Source organism: Theropithecus gelada, chromosome 11 (genome assembly GCF_003255815.1).
Source record: "Theropithecus gelada isolate Dixy chromosome 11, Tgel_1.0, whole genome shotgun sequence".
Taxonomy (NCBI): domain Eukaryota; kingdom Metazoa; phylum Chordata; class Mammalia; order Primates; family Cercopithecidae; genus Theropithecus; species Theropithecus gelada.
The window spans coordinates 73,012,966-73,035,568 of NC_037679.1; the positions used below are offsets into that span (position 1 = coordinate 73,012,966).

General features: G+C 49.2%; 1 protein-coding gene across 2 annotated transcripts in view; it reads right to left on the reverse strand.

Moving 5' to 3' along the window:
- The window catches only part of RBM19 (RNA binding motif protein 19), a 146,747-nt gene that overhangs the window by 104,935 nt on the left and 19,209 nt on the right, over window positions 1–22,603 (reverse strand). For both annotated transcript variants that reach the window (XM_025403266.1, XM_025403265.1), the window contains exons 12-17: window positions 21,718–21,839; window positions 21,199–21,295; window positions 17,653–17,763; window positions 15,244–15,444; window positions 12,053–12,182; window positions 2,137–2,312 (exon numbers count right to left, since the gene is read on the reverse strand). In XM_025403266.1, coding sequence (XP_025259051.1) covers window positions 2,137–2,312; window positions 12,053–12,182; window positions 15,244–15,444; window positions 17,653–17,763; window positions 21,199–21,295; window positions 21,718–21,839 — 837 coding nt within the window. The remainder of the gene's footprint in view (window positions 1–2,136; window positions 2,313–12,052; window positions 12,183–15,243; window positions 15,445–17,652; window positions 17,764–21,198; window positions 21,296–21,717; window positions 21,840–22,603) is intronic.

Genomic DNA, 22,603 nt, shown 5'->3' on the forward strand with positions numbered 1-22,603 from the left:
ACCTGGACAGTCCCCTAGGGTTCCCCATAAGAGCAGCTGGGCTTGTTTCTTGTTCCAGTTTTAGAAGAAGGAAGTAGGACACAGAACAGTGAGAGACTGACTGTAGATCATGCAATCGGGAAGCCGGGCCTAAGTTCTGGAGCATGGGGTCTACTGTCCCAGTCCGGGCCTCTCACTGCCCCCTGCACCAAATGCTAAAATAATTTTTACAAAAATTTTAAGTCATAGTCTATTCTATTTTCCCCTTAACTTTTTCTGTCTCCTTTGCTAGAATTTGAAACCCAATCATAGCAAAATCCATGTTTACCTGGTTCCCGACTGTGTCTGCAGCACCACACACGGGGCCCAGGGAAAGGCAGGTGCCCATTCACCAATGGGCAACAGGGAAGCCCAGGGGCCCAGGAGAATCTTGAGAAACAAATACTACGAGCAGCAGCCGCTTACTGACTCTTGTGTTTAAAGTGTCAGGTGCTTTACTTGGAATATCTCCTTCACCCAGTCATCAAAACAACTCCATGAGAAGAGTCTATTACCATCCCCATGTTACAGATGAAGAAACTATGGCACAGAAAGGCTGACAGACTCACTCAGGGTCACATCATTAGCATGGAGCAAAGCTGGGATCCAAGCCCAAGGAGGCTGATTGCTAACCACGGCTCTGCACTCAGGGCGTGAGACAGGAGCCCTGGGAACTAGGGGCTCTTCCCCTGAGGGCCTCAAGTGGACTGTGTGACCTAAGGACAGTGAACCAGCCTCTCTGAAGCTCAGCCTCCAGCCATGTTCCATGAAGAGAGTGAACTAGGTCATCTTGGCTGTGACTTCCAGCTCCAGAATCCTTGAATTCAGAGGATGCTCTTGGGCTGCTGTTTGCGTGCATCTCCCAGGAAACAATGATCCCGGATAATGATGTTCCCATACCAGACCCGCACCAGAAAAAAATAAAATTAACGTTCAAATCTATCTGACATATTCAAATCTATCTACCTTTTGGATGCTACCAGCACATGCCACTGTTTAAAAGCAAAGCAAAACAAAAATGGAACCAGGAAGTAGCCAAAGGCAAGTCTAAGGGTGTGTTTCCAATTGCTTAATAAGGTAAATCTTAGCTCCTTAAACGCTGCTGCTTTAGTCAGGGTATCTCTGCTGCTGGGGCCGCTCTTCTGATACGTAAAGGGACAGTCACATCACAGAGGCCGAGCCAGAGGGTCACAGAGGGGCTGTGGCCCTCTGCCTCTCTACCACACCCCAACGTTTGCCTCCGTAGCATCTGCCCACCATGTTCCTACCCCTGAGGCTCAGTGGACACTGTCTTCTCTCTTGACCCCATGATAGAATTTTAGGGTTCAGAGGGATTTTTAGAAATCAATCAGGTCCATTCTTATGGCCAGCTTCTTTCCCAGAACAAGTTGATGGCTATCAGCCTGCTGTTGTTATTCATTAAAACAAAACAAAAAACTGAAAAACCCATTGAGTGTTTATTCTGTGCCAAGCCCAGTCTCTAGAAATAAAGGGTCTCCTGAGGGAGGTGCCACACAGTAGGGGAGCTTGCAGACCCCACTTCTTTGGAACTGGAGGCCCCATTGTTTCCTGATCGCTGGTCCAATTCCTTCTAGAAGCCCCCTGCCCTCACTCAGCACAGCCCTCATTTGGCTTTTACCAACCTTCTATTTGGAGCTCCCTGCCCTTTCATCCCCTTCCCTCTTCCCATAAATGCAAAAATCTCACCCCATCCAGGGATTCCAGGTCAGGCCCAGACCCTCATTCATTGACGTGGCTTCTCCATTATTCCCAGCAGGCTGAGAGGATTGTGCTGACATTGACTTTTGGGTAGTTTACATCATAGAAACAACTATTGCCTTCATATTCCACGGTCTCCCTAGAGATTCTGGTATGTCTCCAAAGCATATGTGGTAGCCCCTCTCAGGCCCCCTGGCCAGCCTTGCTACTGCTCTAGTCTTCAGTTGAGCTGTCTACTGGACACCCCAGGAGAAGGGGTCAAGTAGGTGGTGCTGGTTGTTGTCCCAAGTGCATATTAACACGCATCATGTTTTAAGGCAGAATCAATGCAGTAGCCACATCAGTAGACTAGGGTTTCCCATCCCACAGCCCTCCCTACTGGGCTGAGAAACCACTCACTCCCTTCAGCTTCTCTTCTGTTGTGTCAAAATTGAGATTCTTAATAAACAGAGTACACCCTGGGAGACTCTCTTCTTCTTCTTCCTCTTCCTCCTCCTCCTCTTCCATGTTTGCTGAAGAGTTGTCTACTCCTTCTTCTGTTGGATTTTCATCTTCTGGGCTTTCACCATCAGGCACTAAATCCCCATCAAAACAAAGACAAAAACATCAAATCCATGAAATAATGTCAAACCCACCAGAGCCCTGGGGCCAACTGCAAAGAGCCTACTAGGTAAAGGGGTTCTGCCTCTGCAGGCAGTGGCAGAAAGGGGCACTGTGATCCCCAACTTGTGCTGAGCTTCAGCAACTCTTGAGACAGAGAGAAAGTCCTGCCCTTGCTATGTTGTAAAGAGAAAGGAATACGAAACCCAGCCCCCAAACAGAGCCTAAACAGGACCAGCTCACACTAATTTGAACTTCAAAATAAATTACCATGTGAACTGTTTTACTAAATCACAAGCCTAAGCAAAATGTTATTTTTCCTCAAAAAAATAGCCCTTAGTGAACTTTCAAACTAAAATGCAACTTAAAACTTTTCAAAAATTATAGGATGGGAGCAAAACTTAGGAAGCGTCTAAATACTACTCCCTTGAGCCTAAAGAATGTTATATACCATCAAAATCCCTCATACGCATTACTTCAGGAAGCATATACACAAAAAGTGTGGTTTTGTCTACACATATTAAATTCAGAGTTACGCATCACAGGGAAAAACTGGAAATACTCGACGTTCACAAACAACAGACTAGGTAAGGTAGAGAACCACCAAAAGCTGGAATAATATGTAGTCATTAAAAGTGATGTTTCCAAAGAACGTTTAATGACACACAACAAAGCTCATCACAAAAAAGTTAGAGAAAAATTAAGATACTAAAAAAAGTGTATACTGTAATTTTAGAAAATGTTCAAGGTAATTTAAATCATGATCTAAGCCAGGTGCAGTGGCTCATGCCTGTAATCCCAGCACTCTGGGTGGCTGAGGCGGGCAGATTACTTGAGGTCAGGAGTTCAAGACTAGCCTGGCCAACATGGTGAAACCCTGTCTCCACTAAAAATAAAAAATTAGCCGCGCATGGTGGTGGGCACCTATAATCCCAGCTAATCGGGAGTCTGAGGCACAAGAATTGCCTGAACCTGGGAGGCAGAGGTTGCTGTGATCAAGCCATTGCACTCCAGCCTGGGTGACAGAGTGAGACTCCATCTCAAAAACAAAAAACAAACAAAAAACACGATCTGCACATTTATGAGAAAACATACAAGTGTGTACACACACACACACACACACACACACACGGATCACAGGAAGGAGATGCATAAAGTGCTCCTGGTTTATTTCTGGAGAATGGCATTAGGGATGGTTGTCATTTCAACCTGTCACTGCTAGCACTTTGTGCCGCTCCTACTCTGAAAGAACAGCATTTTAGGGAGAGGCTCTTTAGAGAGGTTCTCTAAAGAGCAAATATGAAGCTGTGAGTTAGCAAGGGGTGTGTGTGTCTGTGTGTGTGTGTGTGTCTGCATGCGTGTTGTCTGTGTGTGGCTGCAGCTCAGGGAGTTGGGAACAGGGAGACTAGACCTGCTAGCTGCAGTGCCCCTAAGCATGTAGATTTCATTCTCAGCTGACAGAAGCCTCAGGAAGTTGGAACAGGGCAGTGTCATGATCTTTTGAGAAATCTTAGGAGGAAATGTGTTCAATTCGTTTCAAGCTCCCCAATTTCCCCAAGTCACATGATTAGGACCTGGAGACAAATTCCTCCTCCAAAGACAAGGCTTCTGAAGCTATTCCCATATCCCCCAGGAAATCAGACTGTCTTAGCAATTCTTCAGAGCAGTTCTCAGGCTGTGCCTTCACATCCCTCACCCTCAATGTTTCTAAGCAGATGACCAGTGACCTCCCTTAAGAGTTAAACCCTGTACGCTAGCCTGGCAGAAGCACCTGGAGGTCCCATGGGCGGGTAGGCTGGAGCTGATGGAGACAGCCTTTCTTCTACTTACACCTTCACTTGCATAGTTCAAATTTCTGCATGATGTAAGGGGGCTTTCTGGGGTTCAGCTCCATCCCACACACTCTCACTGCCAAGCACCAAAGATGCCTCTGTCTGTCGTGCCCTTTCTGATGGAAGCCTAATGCTTTCAAGTCCTAATTAAGCTTTGACCACTTTGTCATAAAACAACCCTTTTAAGTCCTTACAGAAACAGCTACCACGATAATCCTGTCTCTTTAACATCAGTTGAACACACTGCCTTCCTCCCTCTGGTAAGCCCAGAGTCGAGACTCAGATACCAGGACAAAAAGAAGAAATCTACACAAAGGCTCCTCCCCCAACCAAGAAACTAACACAATTTACCCAACAAGACAGACTCCATGGTGTGGCCCTTTGTACTCAAAACCCAACTTTCAAACAAAGCTGGAGGAAAAAGTACCACTAATGGTGAGAACTAAAGCTATGCAAGGCAGCTAAGACTTCAGGTCCTGGACCAGAACTTCAATGGAGATGAAAACCATGACCTTCAGCAGGGAACGATATTTCCACCCCGCTGGCCCTCCTTGGCGTTTGACATCTTGGAGATTAAAGGAGAAAGGAAAGAACACTGATGAGGTCCCCTACCATGCACCAGGCACATGGTTGGATGCCCTGAGTACAGTCTCACTCATGACCACAGCAGCTACATCACAGAAAACGGGGGGCCCAAGGAGAGTTCTGGAGGCTGCCGCATCGGAACCCGAAATCTCAGGCACCTTCTGGTTGATGAGACAGGTTCATGGAAGACTGGAAAAAAATTTTATAGAAAAAAGCATAGTGGGGATGGTGACCAAGAGGGCTCATGGCCACTTTAAGGGAGCAGCCCCTTCTTGGCACTGGCCAATTGACAGAAAGGTCAACCTAGCGTGGCCAGAATTCAGATCTATTAAGAGAAGCAGGAAATTCAGCTTTACAGAGGAAATCCCATGGTTTTTAAATCTTGGCAACTTAATGGCAAGTGACTTTTAAATTAGGCAATAGTCAACAAGTACACCAGCTCATTGAAACCTCGGTGCTCTGCTCCCTGCATCTAGCCTGCCCCAGAGCACTGGCAGATGCCCTTCTGTCTTTCTCCCCCAAGGCCCTGGAACCCAGCCAGTGCCCAGTGTGGCATTCCAGGAGTTCCAAGTCTCACAAGGGTAACAACCCGGGGAGCCCAGCACCCCTTAGCGTGGCTGGAGTTGACTCCATACTGCCTCCCTGGTCCATGAGCGGTGGCTGGTGTGCTACAAAGGGCATCATTAAATGCCCAGGCACCTGCCCAAGGAGGTGTGATGTTTGGGTTTAGTAACAGAGCTGAGACCAGGATTGGATAGATCCCTTCCCTGGCAGATCAGCTGCCCTTAGCCCCAGCCCAGGAAGAACAAGAGGGAAATGTGAGGATGGTGAAGACTGATTATCTGGGTGTGCAGTTGGCCTGGCATGGGGCTCACCCGGCATCTCCAACCTCCCATAAGTCAGCCTCTTACCCTCCCCTTCGGGAGGAACACCCAGCTTGAAATGAAAGATGTTCTCAAAGGGGTCTGCCTTTCCTCCAACAGCGCAGGCTCTGGCTGACCCCGGAGACGTCCGTTCTTTCCCCGAACCTTGCGTTCATAGCAACCACCACCCTACACCTGAAACTTCATCCTGGATCCTAGAAGAACTAACAATTCAAGGGTATCACGGTCTTTAGAGATCTACTGGAGAAGGGCCCCCGAAGACGAGGGCAGGCCTAGTCCCAGCCCTGCCACAACCTAGCTGCATGACCCTGGGCGAGTAACTTCACTGCCGTCTCAGCACCCTTACTTATAAAATGGAGTTTATGAAAACCACCTCTCCTCTGATACCAAAAATACATACACAAACAAAAACCCCAAAGTCATACTAATTTGTAGGAACATTGGTAAACAGAACAGTGAGTGACTGTAAACTCAATTACCAAATTTTAAAAGGACGATGATATAATAATTATGAACAAGAAGGAATGCAAAATCTACATTTGAAGTTTAAATGAACTGTAAATTAATGTGAGTATATTGTATAGGATGTATTGTATAGGTTGTTTCAAAAACCAGCAAAACACAGGTGTATACAGACCACTGACAAAGATAATGGCCCTTCCCCCTCTCTCCCACAAGGCCCTGGAACCCAGCCAGTCCCCAGCGTGGCATTCCAGGAGTTCCCAAGTCTTACAAGGGCAACAACATGGAGTGCCCAGCAGCCCTCAGCATGGCCTCCCAGGTCCATGAGCGGTGGCCAGTGTGCTTCGAAGGGGGAAGAGTTGTTATCTTTGCCAGCAGTCCTCATACACCTGCGCTTTGCTGGGCTGTTTGGAAATGCAAGTATCCACTACTTCCTCCACATGCCAGGCCATGGCTCCATCACCTCTCCCCTCACCAGAATGACTGAAGAGCCTCCTTGCTGCTGTGCCCTCTGCCCCTCTCTCTGGCTCACCACTTTCCCTGACTTCATCCCTTACCCTTTTCCCTTCTCTCCTGTCACCTCCATTCTAAACACACTGGTCTCTTTTCTGGTGGTCGAGCCTGCCAAGCCCCCCTCCCTACCACGGGGCCTTTGCACCTGCTGGCCTCTGCCTATTCTGCTGGTCTGCTGCTTTCCCAGGCCTAGCTCCTTCTCACACAGCCTCCCCGCGGGGAGCTCATCCTGTCCACTGTAGTTCAAGCAGTCTCCAGCCCGGGCCCAGCCACTCGCTGTTCCATTCTTCTGCTTTCCTGTTTTCAGAGCCCTGTCCTGTTCTGGCATCACCGTACGGAGCAGTTTGCTCCTCTATCTGTGCTCCCCAGCTACACGGAGAGCTTGAGGACAGGACCCAGTCTGACTCAGCTGGCGCCGCATCTCCAGCACTGGGCTCAGAGCAGATCTACTTGTGGACAATGAGTATGTTGGGCACTCGGCATGTGCCTAGAACACAGCGATCACGAAATAGCCCTTACTGTGATCAAGAGGAGCTGTGGGGTTTTAGGTAAGAGCACAGGCCTCAGAGTTGATGGCTTCAGGTCACATCCCAACTCTTTCCACATGTGTGACCTTGCTCAAGTCATGCAAACTCTGTGCTTCCTTCTTTCCATCTAAAAAGGGGCTGGCCATCATGGTGCCTACTTGCAGGATGATGATGAGAATGAATGCAGAACAGGCTGTGAGACCTGAGCCTGGGCCTGAAGTGAGTGCTGCGAGAGAACAGTTTTGTTTTTAATATCATCCCTGCTACCCACACTGCCCAGCAGGCCTTGATGAGAGAGAAATCCAGGGGAAAATGTTGGAAATCCCTAACCCTGGGAGAGGTAAGACAACCCAGTGTGGGGAGCCCCTGGCCCTCCTTCCCCTTCTCCCTGCAGGGTGAGCTGCTGGCTTCATGCTCCCAGGAAGGCCAGCCAAGGCCAGGCGTCCGAATTCACAGCTGGGCGCCACTGCCAGTCAGCTTCTGCTCCCCGAGTCACCAGGCCAGGCTGTGTCCAGAGAGGCGTGGAGACAGTCAGGAGCCAAGGCCATGAAGCCAAAGGTTATTTTAAAAAGCACTTCTGCTGCTGGCCCCAAGTCAGGAGACAAAAGAAAGATGGGAAAGAAAAAAATAAGGTATTGTGAAACTCAAACAGATGTTTGCCAACAAAATCACCAGGAACCAGAAAAAGAGGGAAGAAGTGAGACAGGAATCAGGGTTGGGCCTGGGGGCGGGGGAGTGAGGGGAAGGATCTAAAAGCCACCAAGGTGGGCTGGAGGGGGCTGGGAGAGGCAGGGGGAAATGTGCTTCCATCTGTAGTTAGCACAATCAAATCCAGTCACGCATCGCCACATGGGGCTTTATTATAATCAGGCCACAGAATTTACTGCGGCCTCCTCCCCTTTCCCGGCTCTCAGCGCTGGAGCTGACAGCAAAGACTGTTATCAGTTGCAAGCAGCTTTTCAGGACCTCCCCCCACTCTGAGCCCTTTATCTGGAGGTGAGGGTCTTGGTTGTGGGGAGATAAAACATGCTGTCCCCCTCCCTCGAGACTGGTACAGAGAACAGGAGAGCTTTGCAGAAAGGAAGGGGGTAAAATAAAAAAAAAAAGCTACGTCCACTCCCCTCCTACTCTTCTTCCTTGGGAGCCTGAGAAAATCCAGGGCTTTGGGGGCTGGCTGAGTCCCCCTCAGCCCTCCTTGTCTTCATACCACGGGGGGATCTGGCGAAGCTTCGAGAACAATGCAAAGAGGGCGGGGGTGGGGGAGGAGCAGGTGAAAAGAACAGCACCAGCCAGGAGGGGCTGTGCACCCGGCTGCCTGCAGTGAGAGGGCAGGAGGAGGCCCTGGAGATCAGCTCTGTGGGAATTCACCAATGACGCAGGACGCAGTAGGGCTTGGAATTAGTACAGACACGCACAACTTCCCGGGCCAAAGGAGGCCCGGCGGCCAGCCGGGCTCTAAGGCCTTCTTTGTGTGAGTCATGGTCAGGCCCTGGAAAGCAGCCCCTCTGGGAGGTAAGGGCTGTTGGGGACATGCTCAAACCTGCAATGTAGACCCAGAAAGCTGGAGGACCCGCGGGGCAGGGGGTGGGAAAACACTCTGACGGTAAACCACAGCATACTATCTCCGCGACACACCCTGTGCTGTGCTGCAGACATTGCTGTACTCAGGGCCCACTTCTATTACTATTTGTGACATCTCACTTGTCCCCCAACAGCTCTATTGTCCTCCACAGCTCAGGAGTTCCTGGGGAAGGGGGTCTGTGCATCTGTGTGGTGTCCATCTTGATCACCCAGCTCGGCTGCTGGCTCAGGGCTGGTGCCCGTGGTGAGTTAAAGACTATTCACTGTGACATATTTTTCTAAATTTAATTTTTGAGATAGGGTCTTGCTCTGTCACCCAGGCTGGGTGTAGTGGTATAATCTTGGCTCACTGCAGCCTCGATCTCCCAGGCTCAAGTGATCCTCCAAACTCAGCCTCCTGAGTAGCTGGGACAACAAGGCATGTACCACCACGCCCAGCTAATTTTTGTATTTTTCGTAGAAATGGGGTTTTGTCATGTTGTGCAGGCTTGTCTTGAACTTCTGGACTCAAGTGATCCTCCTGCCTCAGCCTCTCAAGATGCACTGTGATTTATATTACTTGGTCACCAACAGCAGCAGCAGAGGACTGGTAATGTGCATGTGACATCCCACCACGCCCTCGGGGGACGGGGCAGATATCACACCCATTTTACAGATATGGAAACCGAGCCTCAGAGAGGCAGGTGGTTTGTCCAGTCACAGAGTGGCTGCTTACTGGAAATCTCAGGGCCATTTCTCCAGGAGCTCTAGGCCGTACATGATGAGGACGCCAAGGGCTTAGAACCATGCCCGGCATGGCATAACTGCTGCTTTTGCTCTTGGGTTCGCTCACACGCACTTCCTGATCACTACCAGCCACGGGGGCACATTCCTGGGTGCTAGGATACTGCCGTGAGCAAGGTCAACGGGCTCTCGGTGTGTGGAGTGGCCATTCCAGGGGCAGAGTCAGACAGAGCAACACCAGGGAAAGGAACCCACTCATGACACAATTCCAGGAAGTGATGAGCATTTGAAATAAAATAAAGGGCCATTTGTGCGGGTGGGGACAAATGGGAGCCCCCACTATTATTCTGATAGATGGTATTACTGTCACCACTGTGTTCTGAGGCAGGGCTAAAAACCAAAACCAAACGTTCAAACCTAACTAAGCTTCTACTATGTGCCAGAGGCTTGGGAGAAAGACAAGTATGACCCAGCCCCATCTTTCCAAGGGACAAAGAGGCAGATTCTCATGTGTTCACTCACTCCCTTGACACCTGTGAACCGAGCTTCCCTATGCCTGCGCCTCCCGGGGTACTCGGTACCGGGCAGTGAAGGAGAGAGCCCCACTCCCTGCCTTCACAACTCAATGTCTGGCTGAGATAGATAGGAAACAAATACGAGTAACAAACAAACAGAATAAATAGAAATTGTGACAAGTGTTACAGAACAAAGGAGACAGCAGAGAGGGAGAATCCCCAGGACACAAGGAAATGAAAAGCCTGGTGGAAGCGGTCACCTTGGGAGGCACCACGTGTCCCCCGCCTGCCTCCTGTTGCCACCCAAGGCTGCAGGAAGAGGCCTCCTCCGGATTTGATTTCAGTGCCGCTCAGTCCTGGATGATCTCTGTGTTTCGAAGGAGAACTTGCTTTGGGCCAAAAAAACACATTACTTAGGTTCAAGGGTAGTAACTGAACTGAAAACCAAGGCAGCTGTGATTTGGGGGAGACAGTGAAGAACAAGCCAAGATGACATAAAGAGAATTTTGTTTTGATGGGAGCAAGCACAGGTTTTGAAGGAGACCCTGATCCAAACGGAGTGGAGAGAGCTAACTCATAAACGAGCAGGAGCAGGAGACAGGTTTTCACAAGCTTTACACCAATCATCATTAACCCCAACGACAGGGGATGCTTCTGGGTCCTCACACCGCAAAGGGACTGAAGGATTTTGCTTCCTGACTGAAACAGGCCTCCAGACCAGCACTTCTAAATGCCTTGTGCTGGCTGAGCCAGTCCTGAAGATCCACAGTGAAACACGGAAATGAGAAATGCGGACAGGGCAGGGGAGGTTAGGTACAGCAAAGTCTATTTCATTAAAATCTTAGACTGGGCATGGTGGCTTATGCCTGTAATCCCAGCACTTTGGGAGGCTGAGGCAGGCAGATCACTTGAGGCCAGGAATTCCAGACCAGCCTGGCCAATATGGTGAAACCCTGTCTCTACTAAAAAGACAAAAAAACTAGCCAGGTGTGGTGGCGGGCGCCTGTAGTCCCAGCTACTCGGGAGGCCGAGGCAGGAGAATTGCTTGAACCCAGGAGATAGAGGTTGCAGTGAGCCGAGATCGTGCACTCCAGCCTGGGCAACAGAGCAAGACTCTGTCTCAAAAAAAAAAAAAAAAAAATTTTAAATCTGACAATGTTGCTCTCCAACTATTTTTTTTTTTAAACTATGAAATGTCCTTATAAAAAAAAGAATACGAGAACAAAGGAGAGAGTAGCTAAGGACTTACTACTTTTTTTTTTTAACATCCTATTTTAATAAATTAAACAACTGGTTGCTGTAATGTGGGTGTGTATAGAGGAGTGGTTACTACTGACAAGGAAAATCTTAACATCTGGATAGAATGACCATGGTCCTGTTCGTCTTGGCTTCTAAGATGTGGTCATGGTTCTCAGACTACGAGGTCCTCAATGCGGGGGCTATACTGCCCACTGTGGGCATCTAGGAAAGCATGGGGGTGTTCCAGGTTGTCACAAGGACTGGGGGCACTCATGACACTCAGAGGCACAGGCCAGGGATGTGAAATGTCTTGTGATTTGCAAAGCAGTCCTGACAAGAAAGTACTGCCCAGTCCCAAAGCCCAATGATACCCCTTTCCCCAGCTAGGAAGCATTAGCCAGGGGGTGGGGGCTGTGCTCTCTGGCCCCCAGGGGCCACGGCTTCCCCTTCCTTTCCTGCCTTTGTAGTCACTGGACATCAGAGTGCACTGCCACTCCAAGGACATGAGAATAAGTATCTCCCGTACCAGCCACCCTCCCCCATGAGCCATTCTGGCCCGTCTTTGAAATAGGAAGGTTGTTTACACTTGCTCTGCTTTGAATCCTTGTAATAGATGATAGTTTTTTTCCCCTACAAGCTTTAATTGACAAACTAAAAGCATGCTGCATCCATAATTCTGACACTGGTTTTTACAGGACATGCCCATAAAATCTGAGTCTGAGCCCCACTAGTCTCTAGCATGAACAAAGAACTTTAAACCAGAGGCTCGATGAGAAACTTCCCGCTGCCCCTCACCCTCCTCCTTTCCCTCACCTGTTATCCCAAGGCATCCTGGTCTCAGACTCAGCTCTTACCTGTTTCTGGCTCTGCTTCATCCTTTTCCGCAGGTTCCAAAGGTGTGTCTTGGAGCTTTTTCTTCTGTGGGGCTGCGCTGGAGAAGACGCCAACTGGAGCCCACTCCAGATACAGGGGGACATGGTGGAACTGCAGAGACAAGAGTGATGGCCCTGTGGGTCCTCATTACAACACACTGCTAGGGAGGGACTCAGTCCCATGCAGATCACAGCCCAAGGGTCACAGACGGTGGGCAATTCACCCAAGAATGGAGCCGGAAGGAGCCCAGCCCAGAGCCCTGACTGCTGTCTACTCCCTGAGGACAACACTCGCCCCCGTGCTGCATCTCAGGGTACGGGAGAGAGGCTTTAGTCTCTGTTGCCACCAGACATACGGCAGCTCCAAGGCCCTCTTTGTGCTTTTTCCAATCAGAGTATGAAACGCTAAAGTTTTATACTTTAGATGGGAGTGGGACGAGGAGAGAGCACATCATTGGTAAAGTGCGGCTCTCCAGGAGGAAGTGTGAAATACCCATTAAGAGAACACGCTTTCTCTCTATGTGCATATAACCACGGGCAACACCTGTATATGCGTGCGTGTGTGTGCATGCAGATGTTATTTTTTTAAAAGGATAGCTGGGCATAGTGGCACACACCTGTAGCTACTCAGGAAGCTGAGGTGGGAGGATCCCTTGAGCTCAGGAGTTTGAGGCTGCAGTGAGCTAGGATTCTGCCACTGTACTCCAGGGAAATCCTGTCTGTTAAAAAAAAAAAAAGGGGGGGGGGCCGGGGGGTGATAAACAAGACACTGATGACACCTGCCTCATTAGGCAGCCACTGGGGAGCTGCAGGACGGGGTGGGAGCGAGACTTGTCAACAAATGCCCTTTTTGAATCTTTTCAAATTTCATACTCCATGAAAGCCTTGCAAATTAGTTATGTTTCAGAAACATACACATGCTTCAGAGTGAAACAGACTGGCGTGCAGACAGTGAGCTGCATCACGCTGAGCTGTGTGATCGTGTGCCAGGGCATCAGAGAGGCCATCAGTTTCCATATGTGCAAAATGAAGACAGCAGTCTTCTTGTTGGTGAAATAGACACCGCCCAAAACAGGAGGCCTCACCTAGTCAGTGCTCTCAAACTGTGGCTCACACAGAGAGAGCCTTTGGTGGTGGGCATGTCCTCCCAAAGCAGAAGGAAGAAAGGATGGTGTCACATTCCAAAGGATGCTCACATCTCAGTCATGGGGCCCCACCTAGATAATTTTTCTTATGGCTCAGGCACAGACTGACTTCCTGAGAGCTTAGTGACCACAGAGTCCCAAGCTAAACACTATTATGGGGTTAAAGTAGCAGAGAATGAGAAATCATTTCCTTACCAGCAAAATGGGGACATGAATATCTATCTCTCAGAATTATTGGGGGACATGAATATCTATCTCTCAGAATTGCTGGGGGACATGAATATCTATCTCTCAGAATTGCTGGGGGACATGAATATCTCTCTCTCAGAATTGCTGGGGGACATGAATATCTATCTCTCAGAATTGCTGGGGAACATGAATATCTATCTCTCAGAATTGCTGGGGGACATGAATATCTATCTTTCAGAATTGCTGGGGGACATGAATATCTCTCTCTCAGAATTGCTGGGGGACATGAATATCTATCTCTCAGAATTGCTGGGGGGACACGAATACTTATCTCTCAGAATTGCTGGGGGAGACCAAGGTCTGCAAAGTGCTAAAGTACCATATAAACAGAAAACACTTGCAGTGGCCCCACAGGGTATGTCTATGTCTTGAACCCCTAGAACTCACGAATGCGCCCTTGTTTGGAAAAAGTATCTTCGCAAATTTCATTAAGTGAAAGATTTTGAGATGAGATCATCTTGCATTATCCAGGCAGACCCTAAATCCAATGACAAGTGTCCTTCTAAGAGAAATACAGAGGAAGACTAAGAGGAGAAGAGGAAATACCACGTGAGGATGAAGGGAGAAACTGGAGTGATGCAGCCATGGGCCAGGGATCCCTGGAGCCACCAGAAGCTGGAAGAGACACAGATCAGACTCCCTAGAGCCTTCAGAGGAAGCACAACCCTGCTGACACCTTGATTTCAGACTGTGGCCTTTGGAACCATGGGACGATCTATTTCTGTTGTTTCAAGCCAACTGGCTTGTGAAAATTTGTTATGACAGCCGCAGCCAGCAAACTAATACACAACTGTTGGCTTTTTTCTAAACCAAGAACCAGGAGACAGCCCCACCTACAGAAATGACTTTCATTCATCTCATTGTAGCTACAAGATTGCAAAAGCATCAAGAATGCTCATTCTTGGGCAAAATAGGGAGAACTTTTTCTGTACAAAAATAGAGAAATTAGCCAGAAATTTGCCCTCCACAAAAAATAAAAAAATTAGCCAGGCATGGTGGTGCATGCCTGTAGTCTCAGCTACATGGGAGGCTGAGGAGGGAGGATTGCTTGAGTCCCAGAGCTCGAGGCTGCAGCGAACCAAGATGGCGCCACTACACTGTAGCCTGGGTGAGAGAGAGAGATCATGTCTTTAAAAATAAATAAATAAAATACATTTTTTTAAAAAAAGAATGAACACATTTAATTAAAATTAAAATGTTAATCCAAATTAACATGGGTAAAGAAAGCCAAAGAAAAGCTAGAGTCAGGCAAGGAACCAAGGCATGCTTTCTGGAGGATGGTTTAGAACTTCCCTCTCCCGGCCAGGTGCGGTGGCTCACACCTGCACTTTGGGAGGCCGAGGTGGGTGGATCACGAGGTCAGGAGATCAAGACCATCCTGGTGAACACGGTGAAACCCCATCTCTATTAAAAATACAAAAAAATTAGCCAGGCGTGGTGGCGGGCGCCTGTAGTCCCAGCTACTTGGGAGGCTGAGGCAGGAGAATGGCGTGAACCCGGGAGGCGGAGCTTGAAGAGAGCAGAGATCGCGCCACTCCAGCCTGGGCGACAGAGCAAGATTTCGTCTCAAAAAAAAAAAAAAAAGAACTTCCCTCTCCCATTCTTCCCTTCCAGATGGCTTTTCAGGCGGTAGGGATGACACTCAACCATGATCCAGACCAGTGGCACGTGAGCTCCCACGTGCCACATCTGTGAATCCACAGTCCAGTGCACCCTCTCCCTTGAAGCAGCCCTCACTGGTCCTTCTCCAGATCGACTCCGGGTCTCCAGCAGCCCTACCTTGGAATAGGCCAGATGCCTGAAGGCCCTGCGGGCCTCCAGGGGCTCCAGGAACTCCACGATGGCGGTGATTCCACCCTCTGGCAGCAGCACGCGGCCTAGGCTGCCAAAACGGCCGAAGGTCTCCTGCAGCTCGGCTGCCAGGGTGCCTGCTGGGAGGTTCTTGACCAGAATCACAGTCTTGCTTCGCTCTGCTGCAGCCTGCAGAGAGGAAATGCCCACATGTGGGACCACAGGAGGGAGGAGGGTCCCCAGCTGACACCAGCAGGGACTGTGGGGGTCTCCAGATGAGGTTCACCATTTGGAACTTCAGCAACCAGGCACTTAGGAGATGGACCCAGGAGGAACCAACCTCTCTGGCATGATCCTTGTTGCAAGGCTGCCAGGCAGCTCTACAGAGGCGGGTAAGGCCTGGGGCTCTGAAGCTGGAGCTCCTGGATCAAATCCCAGCCCCTCCTCCACTCGTGAGCAGGGCTGCACCTTCCTAGGCTTCCAGGGGCTGGGGTCTGCATCTCAGTACCAAGGCTCCTGAACTACAGACCGCCCACCTGCTACCACATGCAGCCAGCAGAATGTGCTGCAGAGTTAACGCCCCCTGGGAGCAGCCCTCAGCTCTCAGGAGTTGCTGGTCCCCTTGTCCTTGGGTGGGATGAGACTGAGGTATGAGCGCTGCAGGCTTTCCCCTAGGCAGAGCTCCAGGCACCCACAGGACAGCGTACTGCAGCAGCACTCTGCACCCTGGGCTCCTCCCCTTCCCCGCATCCCTTTCTCACCAGGCTTTTCTGCACCGCCCCCAATACTGTTTGCCCTTGAATCCTTGTGTCAGAATCTGCTTCTGGGAGAATTCAACCTAAAAGACTAGCTATTCAGCCTTGAGAAATGTATTTAACTGTGCTTCAGCTCCTGCAGTGACAGCAAGGACAGAGCATCTATTTCACAGGATAGCTCTAGGAAAAGTTTTCATTAAAAGGGTTAGTAAAAGTACATGTAATATGAGCACTCTGAAAACGTTAGCAATAATTTTATTAAAAAGTAATGTTGGAGGAGAATAGAAGAGCCAATAAAATATAATAGAAAAATCTAGGCATATGGCCTATCTGGGAATAAGTCTTAGCTCAGCTGCTAATTTAACCTGAGACTTTGGGTCAATTACCTTGTTTCTGTGGGCCTCAATTTTCTCATCTGCAAAACTGGCTAACAGTCACACCCATCTTATAGAGGCCACACAGGATTAATATGAGGATTGAGTGAGGTGAGGGGAGTGAAAACCATCTGCAGGCGGGAAAGGCTGGGCACCAGTGGGCCTTTTAGGTGCAACTTAGGCTGCAGTGTTACAGTTAGAGAGAGACTCTGGGGCCAGAAAGCCTGTGTTCAAATTCAGCTCCGCCATTATGAGCTATGAAGTGACTTCACCCCTCTGTGACTGTGGTTCCTTCTGTAGAGTGGAAGCACAGTACTGCTGCTTTCACAGGGTGGCCATGTGAACGAAATGAGCCAATTAAACACGTAAACTTAGAAGAGTGCTTTGGTGAATCTTAATATATGTTAGCTATTAGTATATTTATTTTATCCGTCTATCTATCCATCCATCCATCCATCCATCGATCATCTATATTCATTCATCCACCATCTATATTCATTCATCCACCATCTATATTCATCCACCATCCATCCACCCATCCAGTCGATCCATCCATTCATTCACCATCCATATTCATCCTCCATCCATCCACCCATCCATCCATCCATCCATCCATCCATCCATCCATCCATCCATCCATCCCCTATCCATCTTCATCCATCCATCCTCCTTATCCATCTTGAGGCAAAAATTTAAGGCCTGGGAAGGCTGCTGAAAGGGCTGTTTTGGGAATCAGAAGCCCTGAGTTTTAGTCCAGGCTCCTCTCACAAATACTGTTTGACCTTGTAAGTCACCTCCCCACTCTCTGAGCGTTGGTATCCCAGATTGTAAAATGAAGGGGTCTCATGATGTCTTAGGGGCCCTCTAAGCTGCAGTCATCCATAAATCTAAGACCTGCTACTTCGCAGAGAACAGGCGCATGGAGGTGCTGGACTCTTCCCTGCTACGTTCAAGAAGGGTCAAAGTCCCCGAACAGACAACAGATGCTCTGGGAAGCCACTGGGTAGGGGAGAGAGATGTTTGGGGTCTCGATCTGTGTTGGGGAACTGCGGGGTTAGAGGCAGACCTATGGCTCTGGACAGACAGCATCAGGATCAGATAGGCCACTTGTCTGAGCCCATGTAACATTTCTTCCTTTCTTTAGAGACAATTTAGAAATCAGTAATAGTCCTTAGAAGGCCAGATCCTTAAATCCATCTGCGTCTCCCCTGGAAAGGCCATTCCCGACTCTCCAGTGGCCGCTGGCTGGTGCTGCCAAGAGCACTCACCTGGCTGAAGGAATCCAGGCTGACCCCGTTGTCTATGAGAAAGCGCCGCACTTCCTGGACGAGTTGGGTCTCCCCGAGAGCCACGCGCACGGCCACGCTGCCCTTGGTCTCCTGTGGGAGAGGAAAGGAAGAGTCCTGGTTGGCTGTTGGCCAGGTGACTTGCTGGCCCTCCCATCTCCCAACAGCCTGCAGAAGAGGCTGGGATGGAAATGGATTCCACTGATGCTGCTCATCTTCCTACATTGATCAGATGCCCCCAGTGGCTCTGTGCCTTTTTTTTTTTTTAAAAAAAAAAAAAAAAAAAAGACAGTGTCTCACTGTCATATCTGTCCCCCAGGCTGGAGTGCTGTGGTGTGTTCATGGCTCACTGCAGCTTCAATCTCCCAGACTCATGCAATCTTCGTACCTCAGCCTCCTGAGTAGCTGGGACCACCGACGCATGCCACCACACCCAGCTCATTTTTATATTTTTTGTAGAGATGGGATGGGGTTTCGCCATATTGCCCAGGCTGGTCTTGAACTCCTGGGCTTAAAGCAATCCACCTGCCTCAGCTTCCCAAAGTGCCAGGATTACAGGTGTGAGCCACTGTGCTTGGCCCCCAGTGGCTCCGGCTTCCCAGGTCTCACACAGTAGATCCGGGACCCCAGGGTCCCCCTGCACTCCCTCCCCTCATCATACGGGTCTTTGCTGCCACTCCCATGCTGAGCTCATCCCACCGCAGGGGTCATGCAGTTGTTGACCTTGGCCTCCAAGGCTCTTACCCATATTCCCTTGCTCCATTCAGTTTCTGCTTAAGTGTCATGCTGCTGACCAGCCCAGCCTCACGGTGACACCCCATCCCTCCCTTGGCTTTTCTGTTCTCTGTCCTCACCAGGCCTGCCGCACTGCACCTCTGCTAATGTGTCAGTGTCTTCTCGCTCACCAGAAGGCACCACAGGAACCTCACTGCTCCTCTTTGGGGGGGTTGCTGCATTCCCAGAACTCAGAGTACTCGGGGGATATGAAGCGGCTGCAGGCCCCCAGCTGGCCTGGGTCTAAAGCTGTGCCATCCAACACAGTGCCACAAGCTCCTCAGAGCCACTCAGTCTGTGAAATGCAATGCGATGCATCCAAAGTGCTCTCCGTGGAAAACACACACGGAATTCCATGAGGAAAAAAAGACTATAATAGCTTATAATTTTTTTTTAACATTGTGCATATGTTGAAATTATAATATTTTGGATGACACAGTGGCTCAGGCCTGTAATTCCAGCACTTTGGGAGGCTGAGGCAAGTAGATCACCTGAGGTCGGGAGTTCGAGACCAGCCTGACCAACATGGAGAAACCCTGTCTCTACCAAAAATACAAAATTAGCCAGGCGCGGTGGTGCATGCCTGCAATCCCAGCTACTCGGGAGGCTGAGGCTGGAGAATTGCTTGAACCCAAGAGGCAGAGGTTTCGGTGAGCCAAGATCATGCCGTTGCACTCCAGCCTGGGCAACAAGAGCAAAACTCTGTCTCGGAAACAAACAAACAAACAAAAATATCTTGGATAAACCGAGTTACATCAAATATATTATTAATATTAATTTTGCCTGTTTCATTTAGCCTTTTAAACACATGGCCACTAGACGATTTCCAACTGCACGTGTGGCTCACATTCCCTAATGGACAGCCCCGACCTTCAGTACCTGGTGGACAGCAATGGGCAAGGAGCTTATGAGCCAAATCCACCCATGTCCTTTGTTAATCTGATGAAAAACACTCCCAGGTTTGCCTGGGAAGAACTCAGCTGCCTCTAACTCCAGATGTATGTTTTTTTGTTTGTTTGTTTTTTGAGACAGTCTCGCTCTGTTGCCTGGGCTGGAGCGCAGTGGCATGATCTCGACTCATTGCAACCTGCCTCCTGGGTTCAAGTGATTCTCATGCCTCAGCCTCCCAAATAGCTGGGATTACAGGCATGTGCCACCACACAAGGCAAATTTTTGTATTTTTAGTAGAGATGGGGTTTCTCCATGCTAGTCAGGCTGGTCTTGAACTCCTGACCTCTAGTGATCTGCCTGCCTCAGCCTTCCAAAGTGCTGGAATTATAGGTGTGAGCCACTGTGCCCGGCCCAGATGCATGCATTTTAAAAGAAGGTATGAGGATACAAAATATACAAAGAACAGGGTATTTTCAGGCTTTCTGCAAAGTACTTTAGACAAAGTATACTTTGTACTGATATATATATTTTTATATATACATAAAAATATACTTTATATGACTCCTGCCTATAATCCCAACACTTTGGGAGGCCAAGGTGGGATGATCACTTGAGCCTAGAAGTTTGAGACCAGCCTGGGCAACATAGTGAGACCCCATCGCTGCAAAAATAAAAATAAATTAGGCATGATGGCATGCATCTGTAGTCCTAGCCACTCGGGAGAGTGAGGTGGGAGGATTGGTTGAGCCAAGAATTTGGGAGGCTACAGTGAGCTATGAGCTATGGTCATGTCACTGCACTCCAGCCTGGGTGACAGAGCAACTTGTCTCAAAATAATAAAAAAAAAATTACAAATACGTGTATATGTATAAGAATGTGTGTGTGTGTGTATATATATATATATAGATGCATATACACACACATACACACCTACTTGAATATACCTTTTAAAAAGTATCCTTTTATAGAAGGTACAAAGCACATATAGGATCCAAAGCAGAAAGAATACAAAAGAGCAGATATGTCAGCTGCATAAGTCTAGAGATCTACTATAAACACACAACATGAGGACTAGAGTTAACACTGGAGATTTCTGCTTCTGGCAAAATCTTTTGTAGTAGAGTTTAGGTGTTTTTTGCCACACACACAAAAAGGGCAAGTGTGAGACGATGGAAATGTTAATTGGCTAGCTTATGGTAAGTATTTCGCTATCTATATGTCTATCAAAACATCATGTTGATTTTTAAAGCTATGTGATGTGGAGGAGCGGGATGGATGGAAAATTCAGAAGGAATAAGGCTAGACTCGGGAGAGAAGGAGGAACGGAACCCAATGACCCCTCCCCTGGCTTCAGAGACCTGGGCTGCCTGGGCTGCGGAAATCATGAGACACAGTTCAGAGCCAAGGCACCGGAGATGGCCAGACCTGGTGTCCTCCCACCTCCACCTCTTTGCAAGTCTATGACCTTGGACAAGTTATTGTGTCCCTGGGTCTCGGTTTCTTCATCTGCACAATGGGATACAAGAACCCCTACTTCACATGGCCATTGTAAGAAGTACCATGCACTAATGCTTGTGGCCCAGTGGAAGGCTCAGGAATGTCACCTGTCAACACTACTGTCAATCACATTCTCTGGGGTGGCTCCACACAAGGGCATGAGAAGCCAGGGCTAGAGGCTGGCTGGGGATGTTTCCAAAGGGAGGGCTGGGAGAGCACCTTCCATTCCAGAGACCTCTGGGAAGGCCCAAGAGGAAAGCCCTGGAGGCCCCAGCCTCACAGCTGACAGCAGCACAACGTGCCTCCTGTTCTTTCTCCCCTTCAGTTTGGCCCAGATCCCAGAGAGGATTGGTCGGCTTTACTCACGTGGTCAAAAACTTGACTCTTGGTGGCATTGTACTTCTGTGCGATGGCATCAGCCACGGCATTCGGCCCCATGAATAATGTGTTCCAGTTGTGAGAGCTAAGAGGCAGGAGGCAGAACAGGGAGATCAGACCAAGCTGGAGGAGGGGAACTTGCTCTCAGACATGAATCCTGTAAGAAATGGGCTCCTAGGCCTGCCTTTCTACGTTCCTCCAATTTCCCTATCATGGGCTACATATACAGGGCCTGAAGACAACCCGATGACAGGGACCATCCCTAGCAGTGCTTCATCTGTGTCAGGGACTAAGAACTTCGCATACATTCACTCACTGAAACCTTACAGCACCACAAAAGTAAGGCACTACTATCATTCTCCGATTTTACAGATGAGAAAACTGAAGCTTGGTAAGGTATGAACTAAACTCATCAGGAGTCAGAAGACCCAGGCAGCTTAGAAAGCACAGGGTGAGGGTGGTAGACGGTTGGGGTTGGGGCTCAGCAGCTTCAGGGACACTGAGGACCTGGTGCTGGTGGCTTTGTCCTGGGCCTCCTTCTTTTTCTTGTAGGATGACGATCCCAGGGCACTGGCGTCCTCACTGGCTTCCTTCTTGATGGTGGATGGTAACACGTGGAGCATCCTGCCCTGGACGGGGATGACAGGAAGGAAGTAAACAGAAACCCTGCCTTTAAGCCGTGCTTCCTGGTGGAGGATGTTGGCTTCTGCCACGAGTAAGGTGGACCCGGCACTGATCAGACGGCGGGAGAGAGGTCAGGTAGAACGTGACCACTCTCTTCCCACCTGACACAGGGACTCGACGTTGTAAGGAGGCCACCTGACACAGCTACACGCAGGAAACTTCGATCAGTGTATAACCTGCACCCGCAGCCCTCTCCCCGCCCCTCAAGCCTGCATCGCATCCTGTCCCTGCACCGCTAAGTGAGAATGTGAGCTTCATGCCAGGGGGCCAGGTCTGGCCTGATGGCAACAAGGGGGTCAAGAAATCATGAATAAATGAATGAACGAGCAAAGGAAAATGGGTGAGGATGAGGTAGCCTGGGGCTTGAGGATGTATGCTAAACAGATGACTTGGTAACACTGGGAAAAGAGAAGTTTCTTATATTCCACTGTGGCCATTTTAATATGCCTCTGTAAAAATTCCTTTCTTCTTACTCCTCTTCCAAGGTGGGATCTATAGAAATGGAGAGCAAATTCATCCATTCAAGGAATATTTTTTCAGTGCCTGCTATGTGCCAGACACAAGTGTAGGTGCCACAGATCAGTGACCAGAACAGATCAGACCCTGCCCTCATGCGATTTCTTACCTTCTAGTGGCTTGGCGGTGACTTAGCATGCCACTGCACGTTTTCTTAGGCCCACAAAGTGGACGCCTGTGTCCACACACACAC